We start from the raw sequence: 16,419 nt of genomic DNA, 5'->3' as shown, positions 1-16,419 counted from the left end.
TTCAATAAGTACGGTTGAGCATCTACTATGTTCTAAAAACATACAGAGCACTGAAAATAAATCCTAGGATAATAAACCACACACCTTCCTACATGGAGCTTACAGACAGAGAGTGTTTAGAGAACACTATGGTGAGAGGTATAAAAGCAGCTATAACAGCTATGAGGAGCAGGCACTGGAGGAGCTGTGGCCTCCATGGAGGGTTGTTCAGGTTGTGCACTGTGCAAAACCAGTCTGTGGGAATGAACTCTCCTGGAGTCATGTAAGCACAGACCTATGGGAACACAGAGGTGGAGACAGGGAGGGTTTCCTGGAACACTGAGGCAAGTGGAGATCTGAAAGATAAATGGTCGTCAGCCCAAGAGATATGTGGGGCATGGAGGGGAAGTGACAAGAAGAAGGCTGCAGCTCTGTGGAGGCCTGAGACCCAGGCTGGGAAGCAGCAATGTCAGGGATGACTAGGAGGAAGGTAGACAGCAGCTCAGGGTTGGCAGTGGGGACCTGGTGTTCAGGATCATATCACGGTTTCTGAATTGTCAATGCTCTGTGGGTGGCAGGTGCTAGGAGAGAAAGGTGAGTTTACAGACAGAGGCTCCCAGTTCTGAATGTGCCGAGCCCGAGGTGCTCTGGGACACTTAAGTTCAGGAGGCAGGGGAACACTTGAGCCCAGAGCAGAGCAGACAGGGCAGAAGGCAACAGATGGTAACCACGGGTTCTGACCACGGGGCCCAGGCAGCAAATAACACACTCGACGCCCTCACCAGCGGGGTGGGTGGAAAAGAAGCGTGCGGGCCTCAGAGGCCCACAGGAAATCGCTTTCGGGAAGGATGGGGTTTTGTGTGTCAAGTAAGTGCTGAGACATCAAGTGAGAGGACAGCGGACAAGCGCGCACAGGATGCGGCGGGAGTGACCTGGGGCAGCTGCAGAGGTGGCCGGGCGCAGAGCGGACTGCGCAGCAAGGAAGGTGACAAGAGCGACAGCGGGTGCGGAGGACGCGAGCCCGAGAGCCGCTCAGCGCCAACAATCCCATCTCCTCCGGCCGGCGCGGGAGCTGCCGCATCGCCGCACCACAGCGGCTCCCCCCGACGGCCTCGGCACCCCTGCGGGCTCGCACGTCAGCCAGAGCAAACGCATCGGCACGGCCCAGGACCGGCGGCGGACGGGGAGCAGCGTGTGCACCCCCGAGTCGCGCACAAGCCACTTTCCATCACCAACAAATGCTCTGGTGCTTATTTTCCATCGTGTCGCACTCACACGTGGAAAATTCCACACACGTAGCCGATTTATCGCACCCGCGCGACCGCGGTGTTTCTAAGGGCTCCTTCCAAGGGCATCTCTGCTCCGAAGCGCTGGACACTTTACAGCAGCGTCTTTCCCAGAACTGCGGGGCGCCCAGCGGCCGGGCTGTGCTCGAGCGTCCGGGCTGCGCCAGGGCCCGCGCCCACCGCCCGCTCCCCGGGGAGGAAAGGGCGAGGGGAGGGGGGCCCCCGCCGGCCACCTACCGCCGCCTGGGTGGGCTGCTGCTTCTTACTCCGCTTTGGCCTTAACTTGGTGAAGTGCTCCAGCTTCTTCCCCTCCTCGGAAGGCAGCTCGGAGATAAACCCCGAGCTCCGCTTCTCCTGCCGGGCGGACGGGAAAGGCGGGTCCTCGATGTGAATGGGCACCTCCTCCAGCGCTTTATCGAGATCAAACTCCATCTCTGAAATAGAGCAGAGCCCCGGTGAAGCGCCCTGCGCACAGACGCACTACAGAATTCCTCAGTCACTCCACGGAAGAGCAAACACGGGCTCACCAATCACTTCACGCTCCCGTCCACATTTACTCATACAGAGCATCCCTGGGACGCATCCCGGAGGTGGTCCGAGGTCCCCGCTGGGGGTGTTTCATGGTTATAGGGAAATGGCGGGCATTCAGAAATAACTCACCGAAGGCTCTGGAAACAGGTCGCAGCATCCGGCTATGGATACTCTTCCTTTTGGACTTAGGGGTCATCTAGCAATGAAATAAAGAAAGCACTTAGGTATTCACAGGAAACTTGCCTTTCAAACTTCGGAAACCTTTCTGGGGGTGGGGGGTGGGTGGAGAAACATCTGGGCTCAAATGTTTACACTACTTGTTTTGCTGCTTTAGAGGATGGCTGGTCAGATCTGACAGCCTGACTGGAAAGACTGAACCCACACATTTCTAAATGTTTACAATGTTCTCAACTGATACAGCCCCCTGCTTGCTTCTTGCCTCCAGCCCTAATCAGTTACATTCTATTTATATGGCGGAAAGGAACAATGAAAGATACGGAATGTAATTCCAAGCTGCGCATGAGGATATTAAAATGGATATTAAAAAACAGATTAAAAGATTGTAAACACCAGGCGCTAACAATTGAAACTACAACTATCCACTGCTCATTACCACCAGAACATCAAACATCATTGATGCAAGGCAACGCCCAACTCTTTGTCCCTTTCAGGATTTAAGCACTGTAACTGTTTTGTTTCATACTTTTGCCACTGAGATTTTGATCTTTATATTATGGGCAAAGGCTAACTGGGAAAAAGATGCCATGACTTGGAAGTCCGTCTGCTGTCACTTCTCAGTAAGAGTCCTTCATCCTGTTAGTCTTTTAAAAAATGAAACCTAAACCCAAACCACCAAAACATCTTAAGCATTGGTGCCAACTGTTGATGATGTAAAGCCAAATCTAAAGAGGGTAATTGGCTTCTCCCGCAATAGGACCATAAGCGTGAAAACGGGAGGTCACCTAGAGAAACGAATCACCTAGAGAAACGAATTTGAAGGAAGAAACTGAGTCACAGAGATGACAACAGCTCCCATTCGAGCCGGCATTAGGAGCATCGGGGACAGACCCATTGTGAGGCTGGCCCAGCATCCCTCCGAACCGCACCCTTCGAAATCAATATACAGATGAATGGACTTGAGGGATGTTTTAACTGGTCTGATACTGGAAACCAGCATTTGTCTAAACTAAGAGATAACAGAACTTACTTGGTAGTCTTTCATTTAATAGCGTGCCATGTAAGGCTTTCTCAAAAAACATCCATACAGTTGACACTCTGGTTCAAGGAATGAATTGGTTCATACTGACCTTTAAAGCAAACAACTTTACAGTTCTAACAATTTTATGCCAGATTTAACAATAGTATCCTTTCGCTGTTACTTATTATTGAGAGAAAAGGGAGAGAAAAGACGAGCAATTACATTTAAATCCAGACTGGTCTTCCTGAAATATACAGTGAAAACTTGGTGATTTGGTTCTTTCAAGGTTTAGTTAAAGGCAGACGATCTGAGGAGTATCTATTTGTAAACAACAGGCTTTGTGGGTTCAGTAAAAAACACAGTCAATCCAATGCAACTGGAAAGGGATCCAGCTTCCAGGTTGTTCTCCCCTCAAAATGCCCTTGCAGTCGACTGAACAAGATAGTGGACTGACTGGTCTATTCATAGGTGAACCTCTAAAAATAATTAATTTTCAGGAGACACAAACTCCTGAAATATACGCTATGTTTAATGAAAATGTCTTTAATATTCCAACCACTTTGTGCATAACCTTGATGGGTAAAAGGATCAAGAAGCAGCTGGGGATATAATTTCCAGTCAATTTGTTTAGACAGCCACAAACAAAGAAGAAAGAGGTTTAAAAATGCATGGAATGACGATGTCTTCCAAAATTTTTTCCTGTGACTCTTGATTAGATTTTATAGAAAGAGTGTTCATGGGCAAAAATAATCTGGCTCGTTTCCCTACATAACCTTTATAACAGAGGCCAAATGTGTGTAAAACACATGACAATTATGACATTTCAAATATATTACAATTTTAAATTTATGAAATGGAATTTTATGTATAATTATATATAAAAGAATACATAGACTACATAATATTTATAAGCAATATGAAAATATAAAGAGACATTTACAAACTGATGCCGATCTGTAACTAGGTAATTCAGCTCAACCTAATTTTACAGACAAACTGAGGAATTTAGGAAATCATCAGGATATTTGATGGCAGACATCAACCAAAGGGAAACTAGTTTGCTCTTCTTGGTTTGACTTTCTAATGCTTCAAAGCTATCCTTCATTTCATATGCTCTCTACAAGAGCAAATACCTCCTAACTGCATTCCACATGAAACTCTCCCACTGTATGTGACATATCTGTTAGTTTCGAAGTTTTCGACACTTGGACAGGGACAATGGACTTTTGCTAAAATAGGCAGGACTCGAAATCAGACTAGTTTCTGAAACTGGTATTAAGAATGCAACTCAATTTTAGAAATTTCTTCTGATACACGAAAAGTTTCATGATCTTTCTTCTGGTTTAAGTATAACAATGGGGGGGAGTGAATTTTATTTCTCTCCTATTTTTCTTTCCTTTCTTTTGAATTTTTTCTTCCTTAACAGTTTTAGATAAAAAACTGAACTTGCTCACTCTTTACTGGCTTACTCCTATGATCCCGTTACATATAAACCTAAAGCAAGAGGAAATATAACAATGAGCTATGATTATCTACCCAAGTATATATTTAGGAACAAATATTCTATGTTTCTCCAGAAATCTGGTTTATATGCACTCCTGCCAACCCCCTTTCACACCTGTTGATTAGATAAATTGCAACTTTGGGGGAAAAAAAATCTAGCTTTACCAGCCTCTTCAGAACCGTTAATGCTCTTGTATCAAAATGAAAGGGCTAATTTTCTCAGACTGTTTCCTAGTCTTCATTTCCTGCCCTGGACATTTGTCAATGAGTATTTACTGACAGGAGAAATCAAGAAGTGCCCCTCAGATGAAGAGGGTCAGGGCCTGAAGCAGAAGAGGTACACACACCAAAGGACTCTTTACAAATCAATTCATGGTTAACTATTATTTTAGACCTAGACGAAATTACTTTATAAATGCATTTTGTAATAAATTATTTTCAAATTCACATACTCAGGAAATAGGAGGAACAGTGTTGAACCCTTTAAAAAGTAACTTTAGAAGGAAAACCCTACATGCAAGACTTCTTTCTCATCCTGACATCACCAACCATCAATAAATCCCCACCGTGGCCAACTACGGATGAAAGGCAGGGCCCTATTCTCTAGGAATCAAAAGCAACACAATGTCTACGTTGCTCAGAAACCTTACTCATTTGATCTGATTTTTATAATGGAATTAAAACGATTCCCGTGTCACTCAAGTGATAGGTCTACTTTAATGCTTTGACTTAGGCTGGAGTCTGACGAACAGCACAACATTTTTTTCCTGTTAAACTCACTTTTAACATGTAATTCCTAACATACTTTTTTTTTTTTTTTTAAACGAGAGTTAAATTGTTTCTATCACCACAAAAATAGGATGGAGAAGCTGCCTTGTTCATTTTATCAAGTTCGTGCAAAGAATAATAAACAACACTCTCACTTTGAGCTCAAGAATCCCTAATTTTCTTTTCCCTGAGGTTAAAACAAAAAAAGCAAAAAACAAAATAAAAGCAGTTGGTTAAAAAAAAAAGCTGGGAAATGAATTAGGAAAATTCTTCTCATACAAGAAGCAAATCATGATGCCAATTTTCTACAACCCTGGGAAGCAAGAATCAGGAAAAAAAACCAAAATAAAACCCGGACATTTAAGTAATCACACTTTTTTTTTTTTTTTACACAAAGGGCAAAACCACCTCTCCCCTCTTGGTTGGTACCCTCTTCATCAACACTCTGCTTGGTTTTAGGCACAGCTAGGATCTTTTAAATCCATCGCCTGTTTTGCTAGCTGAACCATCTTGTAAAATCCAATCTTGTCTCTAAATTGCTGCCTGTTTCACGCAGCATCCACAGATGGATGACGACACTGAGTCTCCAAAAAAACCAGCCGGGCAGCGCAGAAGCAGATGGGGCAAAAGAAAGCAAAGTAGTACAGCCAGAAACTGCAGAGCCACCAAAAAATACTTACACTTGTACAGCAGAGAGTCTCCATGCAGCAAAAAGGAAGGAAAAAAATATGAATGGAAGAGAGATAAAGCAACAGCATTACAAGAACAGGGGAGGGAGAGACACGGTTCACAAACAAACAGAAAAGCTCCATAAAAAGCCTTCATAGCAAAGAAACAGGGCAAGAATGAGGCCAACATATTGGCTTAATACATCCATTCTAGCTCTTTATAAGCAGAAGCACAATTATAGCTTGAAAATAGCAGAAACTCTTACAGATGTTACCTCCTTTGTTAAGTGCATACAGAATGCCGCCTACAAACCCCATAAGGTAGTGACCCCATTTGGGGAATGGAGATGTCATCAGCTCCAAAGGCACATGGTGGACAGACCACTGGATGGACATTGGAAAACTCCATGCAGGTTTTGGTTCTTGGGTCAAACTGCTAGACCCAGAAACAACATGGGGACAAAGTATCTCCAGGCGTGTAGAAACATCCCATCTGGGGATCTTTCTCTACCATCCTATGCTCCCCCACTACACTTTAGGATGAAGTAGCTTTGAATTCTCTCTCTCCCTCAGTCACCAAAGCTTTTCAGGAATGGAGCTGATGCCAGGTTCTAGAATAACTACCTACCCACAGTGTTATCAAGGGTGATGATACCTTATGCATTATATTTCACATTCAGTCTCTAATTAAGTAATTTTTTAAACCCCACTGATCACCAACAGTTGTTAGGTCATCTCCTTAATGCTTGAAAATTTGTAAGAGTTTTTAAAAACATAACCAAAACACAAGTCCAGTTATAGAATGTCAGGCTTTATGAAAGCAAAGTACTTGGTGGGGGTAGGAGGGTGAGGGAGTCTTCCAAATTTCCTGAAAACACACCCTGAGGAAGACTACCTACTCCATCTACCTGGGGATGACTCTTTTTTTCCCAAGTACCTTATTTTTTCTGTGCCAATTTTTCTTAATGCACAACACGATGAAATAATGGGGCCCTGCCATCTGGGGATGTGAGGGTCTGGGTCTCTTTAGGAAAAAGGTGGCACAGGGGCGCCTGGGTGGCTCACTCAGCTGAGCATCTGACTCTTAATTTCAGCTCAGGTCATGATCTCAGGGTCGTGGGATGGAGCCCTGTGGCAGGTTCTGCGCTCAGTGCAGAGTCTGCTTGGGATTCTCTCTCTTCCTCTCCCTCTGCCCCTCTGCTGCTCACACGTGTGTGCTATAAAGAAATCAATAAAATCTAAAAAAACCCAAAAAGGTGCCACACCAGTCAGAGGCATTCCCCATAACCATGGCCAACAACACCATTATCATCAGCATATTATCTGCTTATCAGAAAGGCTTCCATCAGCAACGTGCCAAAAAAGCCTCAGTCTCCAGACTCATTTCATACTGTATTAGGTAATTTTCTTCAAATAGATCTCATTTTAGGATTCATTAAACTAGATTGGAACAGCCTTGCTAGATGAGAGGAGGAAAAGTAAAAATACATTTTCACACATTCTTGAATTGCCTGAAATAAAGACTGCCGCTCCCCTTTTTAAACATACACCTCTTCGAAAGTTTCCTTAAAGATAAAACTATGGATACATACATGAGTGAGTTACAGCTGATGGTTAAGTCTCACGGATAATTTTAGACTTCCCTTCTTTTTGTGAAAGGTTAAATCAACAAGAGAAGTGCTCTGTCCCAATTATCCACCTAAAGATCATTATAAGTGAAGGTGAGGGACCTTTCAATTGGTTCAACTCCTAAAATGACAGGCAAGCAAAAAAAAAAAAAAAGTTCCTATGAAGAGGGAAACCATGGCAACAGATGGCTCAACTTTTCAATGGAACAAAGGTCATTAGCTCACGCCTCTACTCCTTTAGCACGCTTTTTGGAACTCCGTTAACTGTATCGACTTCAACAGCTCCCATTACAATAGGAGAAGGACCAGTAAGTGAAGAGAGGTCATCCTCTCTTAAGAGCAGGTCTCACGCTCAAGGCTTTGGCATCCAAGAACTGAGCTCTAATCCTGAATCTGCCCCTTACGGAGTTGTGGAGCTTTGGCCAATGTTTTTGTAACATCAGGCTAGCTTTCTAGTTTGTAAAATAAGGATTAAATAAGATAAAGTGAATATAAAGTGTTTATAGTGCCATTCAATGGCCTCACAGAGCTTCAATAACTGGTAGTGACTTTGAACATTAGTAATACTATCATCTTTCCATCACCTACTCCCAAGTCAAAGATTAGCGGGTGAGGATGCACACGTAAGTAGTAGACTTACAATAGCCAAAAGCTGGGAACAATCTAAAAGCCTATGGAACAGGGAAATGGATAACTCAAATGAAACATAGTGAAATGACAGAACAACAGTTAAAGGGGGAAAAAAGCTTCACATGTAACAACACGAATAATCCTCAAAAGGTAATATTGAATGAAAAACGCAAGTTTCGGAAAAATACACATGGCATGATGCCATGGATGTAAATTCTAAACCATACAAAATAACACTATATATTGTTCATGAATCCATGTATGTTTGAACATACAAAGTAAACAGGAAGTGTCCAAACTCAGGACAGTGGTGCCTCTGAGGGAAGGGGGAGGAGAGAGAGAACGTCGGTAGTGGTGGAAGGAGGCTACGACTTTATCAGGAACGTTTTATATTATTTAAGATTCAACAAGTATTTACTGAGCACCTACTGCATACCAGGCCCTCTTGAGAAGGGGGATGGTATAGCAGACTCACAGCAGATGGTGTCCATGTCAGGTTGTTGGGCTGTTGGTAACACCAAGTTCATTAGGTGGGGACCTGCCAACCGCTCCATTATAAGAGTACCTTCCCCCTTGGCAATTAATAGTAAGTCTTTGAGGCGATACCTCTGTTTCATGGGGATGACCCCATTTTCAAACAACCATCAACAATCCTTACCTGAATGAACTAATACAACGCAGACTACAAAATTGTACCTTTTCACTTTTATCATCATTCCCGCATTTATTAGGTGCCATCCCCTGCAAAGATCAACTATTCCTTTAAAAAGTTCTCTGTATCCTCCTCTTTTTAATTTTCTTAGTATTGCTATGGACTCATGGATGTTTTAAAATTAATTCAATCTATCATAAACTATTACTGTCATTATTCTTTCTGGTGCTCAGAATGTCCCAGCGGGAGCAATTTCAATCTGGATTTTGTAGCCTTTGAAATTATCCCATTGGATTTGGAGCCAATCCCTGCTTTTTGATACAAGATATCCTAGGCTCACCTTCTGCTTTTCTGTGCACTTCTAGAATAGATATGGGTAATCCCTGTTTAATGAACTAGGTTACAAAAATTAAGTATTTCCTACCAGATTTTCAGCTGAGTCACTGCTCAAGGGGAACCAAAACTTATTCTTTTTTTTTTTTTTTAAAGATTTTATTTATTTATTTGAGAGAGAGAGAGTAAGAGAGAGCATGAGAGGGGAGAGGGTCAGAGGGAGAAGCAGACTCCCTGCCGAGCAGGGAGCCTGACGTGGGACTCGATCCCGGGACTCTGGGATCATGACCTGAGCCGAAGTAATTTCTATGCATTTCCATTTTTAAAAGGTTGAGCTGGTGTAGATCTCCATGAAAAAAAAAAAGATGCCTAATCCTTTTGTGCTGACGGTTGGACAGTAACAGGTTTTAAACTCTAGCGAGAGTAGGGGTAACATAAGCTATAACTCTGAGAGAGCTGCAATAAATCTGTGGACAAAAGGGGGAACAATATGTAGAGATTTAGTGAGAGGCTATTTCCTACTGAACACATCATTAAATCCAGCTATTCACATCACCCTTATTAACTTTCATATCCAGAGCCTCATTTCATATCGAAGTTAAAATGGCATCACGGTGTTAAAACAAAAGCATTCAGGGAGTAGCACTGATGAGAGCCTATTGTGAAAATCACAGGAGGGAATGATTTGTACATTAACATGATTCACTTCCTTACTCTCCAGATCTGCACAATTTTTTTTTTTTGATGCAAGAAAATTAAAAATCTTTATCTTCCCAACTCTGTCGTGTTTTCTCCAGGAAACAGTTAATGGCTCACTTTTTGTTCATTCTCACTCATCGTGTAACTGATGCCAAAGTGAAGTTTCACACTCGCATGTTTTCTTTAAAAAGTAGCTATAATTTAATGCATTTTTCTTAAGAGCTGTCCAAAGAATGAAAGTACTTGGTACCAATTGCAAGCAAATATCTTACCTTGAGAGCCCGTGTTAGTGCTGCTGGGCTCAGAAGCATGATGCTTATGAACACGAGCACCGGGTACGTGCCCCTTGTAGCATTATTATAAAAAAGATAAGTACTTTATTGCAGTATTAAGCACAATGTTATTCTAATAGTCATGAAAAGTTGAGGAAGATTTTAACTTTTTTAATTGCAAAAGAATGAATAAATAATGAGGGAAAACTCCAAGTATTACACTTGAGAGAGGTATTTAAGTCTCTACTAGATCTCTGGAAAATCCACGTGAAAACGGAGGGCAGGAATGAGGCGGCTGGGAGATTTAAAAACTCGCCTTCGGAATGGACGTCATGGCTCAGTGACATCAAGAGGAATAATCAAAATTAGCCTAAAATGCTTAATGTAACACATTTACTCTGTCCGTAGGATATCAACTCTATAAAGATGACAAAAATTAATCGTCAATACCACCACCACCACCACAAAAACCAGACAAATCCTCTAATAAAATGGGGCATCTGGGTGGCTCAGTCAGTTAAGCATCTGACTCTTGATCTCAGGGTCATGAGTTGTTTAAGCCCCGCATGGGGCGCCACACTGGGCATAAAACCTACTTAAAAAAAAAAAAAAGTTTTAAATCCTATAACAATTTACTGTTTAAAAAACTTGAGTCCAGTAAACCCCAGTGGTGGTAAGTAAAAAGAGTAGATGGTGGAAGGGCCTGATGCCTTGGGATTCTGATTGGAGAGCTGTAGCAGCCAATCAGCAATCAGGAGATCTGGTTCTCCCTGGATCTCCTGGATCTCCAAGCTCTCCTAAGACCAAGTCTTATAACTCCTTGTCCTAAACCTCCAACCTCAAACAGAACTTGGGGTAAAGATGGTTTACCACCCAAACTCTCTAAAAACCTGATCTGGCTCAGAAACCAAGGTCTTTGTCCTGTTCAGTTCAACTCTGATTAACATCCCTTCTGAACGGATTCTCCAGTGAGACTCAGAAGAGAATGGATTCTCAAGACACCTCTCTCCAAATTACAGATCCACTAGTTTGATAGTTACTTGCTCATAACCTTCAATCATTATTATTAACACAGTCTGCTTCATTTGTGAGGAAACCTGCCAAAAACAAGGCAATACTGTTTGCCACCTGTGATTTTTCATTGGCTTTGGCTGCATTTTGAAGTGAGTTAACTATTTGCAACCCAAGCTACAGGGAACAGTGAGATAAACTGTCTATCAAAGACACGTCCTACATGCCACTATGGTGGTGTATTATAACCAAAGAAGACTGGCTTTCGAAAGCACATCGGTAGTCTCTACGTGTTGTCCTGACCTAATATTAACTATATGGCAAACCCTACATGAATGCCCTTCGTTGACATTCTCCAACATTTAAGATTTCAGTATCAAATAACTGCATACAGGTGGCCAATTGATCCAGTTACCTGGGGAGTCGAGGCCACACAGGGCTCAACTAGCAGCATTTCTGTGGTTTTGCTATGCCCACGATAGAGGACGCTCTGAAGTGTTTTTTAGGAAAAGACCATTTTGGCCACGCTGACTTGGGTGTGGCTTTGGGGGATTTCAACTGAGTGCTTGCTCAAGGGCGGAGGTCAACTTGAAGCAGCTTCCAGAGGAAAACCCTGGCTTGGTTGCAGGTACCCACCCTCTAGCTCAGCTCTGGTTAGGCAGTCCTCTCTCTGAGCAAGAGAAATGGTCACATGGCTCAATTTGATAATCAGATGTCAGGTCTGCAGCTTGCCACACGAATTCCCGAGGCTAAGGCCCCCCCCTTCCCAGCGAACAGAACGAAGCACCGCACAGGCAGAGCTGGGGATGGATCCCGAGCTTGGCTTTAACGTCCTTGTCCGATTTTTTACCCCTCTTAACTCTGTTCACTCACTTTACCTTTTAATTTCTATTTTATTAATTACAAAATATGCCCCTAAAGTAGTTTCTCAAGGAAAGCAGAACATGTATAACTCCAAGAAGCAACTATATAAATAAGGTTACACAATCTAAACTAAAATATATAAAAGAAATGCATTTATATCTGGAGCATGGAAGTAATTTGTTTTTGGTCTAGTTTCCAAGTGTGGTTTTCAGTCTGAAAGTCAGGATTTTCGGCAGAATATACATCAAGGGCCAAAGCTAAAAACCATTACTTTATATTTTGATTTTGTTAAGGAACAGGCTAGGGGCGACTGGGTGGCTCAGTCGGTTAAGCGTCTACCTTGGGCTCAGATCATGATCCCGGGAGTCCTGGGATCGAGCTCCCTCTCCCTTCTCTCCCAAATAAATAAATAAAATCTTAAAAAAAAAAAAAGAAAGAAAGAAAAAGACTAGGCTTGTGAGAGATGTTTGACCACAGCCCTGGTAGATGCGAAATCAAATACCAAACTCCAGCAGTGATGGCGGTTTCCTCTGAGTTTGGAGAAACCAAGAATTTGGAGAGGCCAACTTTGCTCTGAATTTCCACATGAGAGCTGCAGAATGAAGACGACCTCATCCCAACCCCGATGAGTATCCCTCAACTACAACTGGTACACTGACAGACTGACGTCGAATCACGAAGGCCATCGAGTATGGCCTGCTTCTACTCAGGCGGTCCCCCGCACCTGGGCTCCCTCCCCAGTCACCTACAGCTTAGCCCCTGTTTTCCGTCATTCCCAAATTTCAGCCCGCGTTATTCCAGCCCGCTCGTTCCCTCCACAGCAAGCCTCTACTTTCAGGAGATACTTGGTTAAGCCTCCAACTCTATCAGGAGATATTTGGCGAAACTTCCAACTCCATCAGGCAAGAAGGAAAGCCAGGAAACCAAACATGGGGCAAACAGCATGGCCTGATTCGCCAGGAGTGAATGTGGACTGACCACATATGTTCTCTGAATGGGCGGCTCGCAGAGGCAGAGAGCCCTCTGTCCCAGGTCTCTCTGCTGCTCGTTCCCGTCTGTTCAAACACAAGTTAGAATCTTGCCCAGTCCACTGACAGGAAGGTCAAACCCCATAAGGACAGTAGGCCTGCAGTCATGCAGACCCGGCCCACCGAGTCCTGGTGCAAAACCCTTGGGCATGGGCTCTTTCTCACCCAACTTCCCCAGCCTTTGCTGCCAGTGACCCAGGGATCCAGCAGAGAGGGCACGGGCTTGGGACTCGGCTCCATGATAGTGCAGTGCCCAGCTCTGGCTGTCCCTTAACTAGCCGTGTGCTCCGGGGCAAGTGTCTCAGCATCTCTGGACTCTGAGAGTCTCATCTGAAAAATGGGCTAAAAGAGCTCCCACATATGGATACTGTATGTCTGTGGGGGGGAGGGGGGCTTTTCTCCTTTTTCCCTATACAACTTGTTGAGAGTTTAGATCACTGAGGACATAACCTATAATCTCATTCTTCGAACCTCATAGTTTAAAGATAACCTTTTCATGCAAGGAATTAGTTTCTAGAGTCTGCAGAGAAATGTGTTACTGACATTTGATGGAATTCGCTACACAGAAATCAGAAAGACATAAATCCTATACTCTTAAGGAGCAGAGAATCTTGTAGGGAAGCAGAGCCAAGCAATAACCGGAACGCAAAGCCATGCCATTAAACAAGATTTACTGAGTGATTATTACGTGCTGGGCACTGAGCAATAGACACCGGGAGATGTGGTCAACAGCACAACCCAGGTCCCTGCCCTCCAGGAGCTGAGAGTCCAGTGTGGGGAGGTGGGCAAAACATACCTCCAGGAGTAAATAAGGTCATTTCCTGTGGTGATCAATGCTGAGAAGACAAAAGGTGGTAATATGGTGGAAGGACTGGAGGGAAGTGAACAAAAGGGAGTGCAGGACAAGGTGGAGACAGACAGGCAGGGGCCTCGCAGACCTGAGGAAAGCGTATTTATTCTGGGCGCGATGGGAGGCTGTCGCAGGGTCCGACACCTGGGACACGAGTAGGTTCCCAGGCTGCTGGGTAGGGACTGACAGGTTGCAGAAAGGCAGGAATGGAGGCAAGACTGCGGGCTGCCAGCGTGCGTCAGGGGTACAGGCAAGAACCGAGGGTGACGAGGCTGAGGGACAGAGCGGGACTGGGCAGTACGGGAAAGGGACAGCTTGAGCCTGCGGGTAGAGCTGGTGTCATACATGGGGATCGGGCGTGCTTGGGAGGCGGGGGGGGGAGCCTGTGGCTCCGTTGTGGGCACACATCTAGTCCAGATGTCAGGGAGAGGCTGAACATACAAGTCTGTAGCTCGGGGGAAACGAACGTAGAAAGGAGAGTGGTTACGGAGCTGGGGAGGTAGTCTGGTAAGCGTGTCTACACTGCGGTGCGCGTGCGGACTACACGCTCACACCCAGCTGCTGAGCCCACTCACACCCACGTGCCAACCGGACATCTCAGCCAGGGCCTGGCGGGCACCCCCACTCAACACATCCACTACTGTCCGTTTCTGGCAAGACCTGCCGTTCTCCCATATTCCTCAGCTTCACGGACTCCTTGCCGCCTTAAAATAATATAAAAACAAGCTAGCCCTCCGTGAGTCTCAAGACTTAACGTGGTATGGCCTCCAGCCTCTTCGCCACCCCCCATCCCTGCCGCACATAATGCTACAACAGTTCCTCAATCTGCACCGTTCTCTCCTCGCTCTGAACCCGTGTGCGCCGCTCTCTGCCACGTTCACTTACTCATCCTCCTCCCAGCCAAGTTCTCTCTCAAATGCCATCTCTCTCTGTCCCAACAGTTACCGAGCACCCACTATGTGGCAGGCATGATGCTCAGAACCTTGCTCCAGGATGCCTTCCCCGACAACGCCCCTCCCCCAGGCCGGGCTGGGCCACCTGCCCTCTAGCAGAGCTCTAATACTTCACTATCAATGTACAACCACCTCAAGCCCCAGATGAGCTGAGACCCATTTAGAACAGCAAGATTTGGGGGGAGAAAAAAAAGGAATAAATCAGGACTAAGAAGAAAAAAAAAAAATGAAGCCCGAATTAAGGCTGCATACAACGAACTATACTTCTTCAGGCCCTGAACCCTTCTTTAGGTCAAGTGCACAGTGAGCTCTGAGGCCCTCGACGAAAGTGAGGCTCAAGTCATGGAGTAACGTGCTCGTGAGATAAGGAGCAAACCAGCAGCTCAGGATTTTCATCACTGCTGATAAAGACCTGCGATTTCTCCTGCATGTATTTGTAACAGAGGTACTCTGGGATGGAGTGAACAGTGACCATGACGTGTATATGGTAACAAGTTTTTTAGGGCTAGTTATTAAGGCAGCCCTTACTGGAGCTCCAGGACACAATGCAGACGCACACCTCAGCAATTGTACAGAGGCCCAAAACAGCAGGAAGAAAGGGGCAAGTCTGTTTAGCCGAGACCTTCAAGGGCACCGGGTCCTCTCCCACCGCTGGATCTCTGCTCAGGCCCTGCCTGGGCCCCACTGCCCGGGGAAGAGTAGGTCGGGGTGAGGAGCTGTGTGTGCCTAGTGCTGGGGGCAAGCTGAACCACAGCGGGGAAAGTGAGCTTCTGGTGATGAATGTTCCTCAAACGTCTTTGACCATGACCCAGCTTTTTTATTCTTATTTTTTAGGTTTTATTTATTTATTTATTTTTAGGACTCTGCACCCAACATGAGGCACGAACTTCCAACCCCGAGATCAAGAGTCGCATGCTCTTCTGACCGAGCCAGCCAGGCGCCCCCTAGACTGTGATCCACCGTATATACGGAATGTATTTTATTCATGCCACGACCTGACGTACGCGTACATGTATGTATAACTGAAACAAACATTTGGTGTAATCTGGTCCTTTATATTCATACTTTGTTTCATTTCTGAGTTGTTTTTTTTTTAAACTCCTGGCCAGAACCATTACACTGACTCGATGAGTCACTTGTGGGCTGCGACTGAGGGTTGAAAGACGCATTCTGTGCTAATTCAAGCGTCTCTAGATGACTTCATTTCGGTGGCAGACTCACATCTTTCCACACCCAAGCAAATACACGTGTGGGCTTCCCACAGATGCTAGTTCTGTGATGTGCAGAACGAGCTTTGCCACTTCTGCCTTTCAGCGCGGCAAACTTGCTGGGTGATAACGCTGGTTCCTTCACCTTCCACTTCTAGCACGGAGCCGAGAACAGCGCTCACGATGGATGAACAATAAGCATTTATTGAATGAATAAACGGCCCGCTAGTCCGTATTTTTAGTTCAGGGAGTCTTTCGATAGCTCAAAACTACCTAAGACTTCATCATCGAGGACTCCTCCTGCCTCCTCCCGGGGCTCTCGGGCCAGCAGCCACCTTGATCCAGTCTTTTCCCCGCG

At 44.9% G+C, this 16,419-nt stretch overlaps 1 protein-coding gene across 13 annotated transcripts in view; it reads right to left on the bottom strand.

Moving 5' to 3' along the window:
* CARMIL1 (capping protein regulator and myosin 1 linker 1) overlaps window positions 1–16,419 on the bottom strand; it is a 306,714-nt gene that overhangs the window by 39,214 nt on the left and 251,081 nt on the right. For 9 of the 13 annotated variants that reach the window (XM_032424759.1, XM_032424754.1, XM_032424755.1 and 6 more), the window contains 3 exons: window positions 5,946–5,963; window positions 1,926–1,992; window positions 1,503–1,699 (listed from right to left, as the gene is read on the bottom strand). In XM_032424759.1, the coding sequence (XP_032280650.1) occupies window positions 1,503–1,699; window positions 1,926–1,992; window positions 5,946–5,963 (282 nt within the window). The remainder of the gene's footprint in view (window positions 1–1,502; window positions 1,700–1,925; window positions 1,993–5,945; window positions 5,964–16,419) is intronic. The other 4 variants (XM_032424757.1, XM_032424761.1, XM_032424758.1 and 1 more) reach the window with 1 other exon arrangement.

The sequence above is a fragment of the Phoca vitulina genome, unplaced genomic scaffold (genome assembly GCF_004348235.1).
Source record: "Phoca vitulina isolate PV1807 unplaced genomic scaffold, GSC_HSeal_1.0 scaffold31, whole genome shotgun sequence".
In the NCBI taxonomy this organism is placed as follows: Eukaryota; Metazoa; Chordata; class Mammalia; order Carnivora; family Phocidae; genus Phoca; species Phoca vitulina.
Note: the sequence above shows the minus strand (reverse complement) of the source record. Positions and strands in the feature narration are given on the sequence as shown.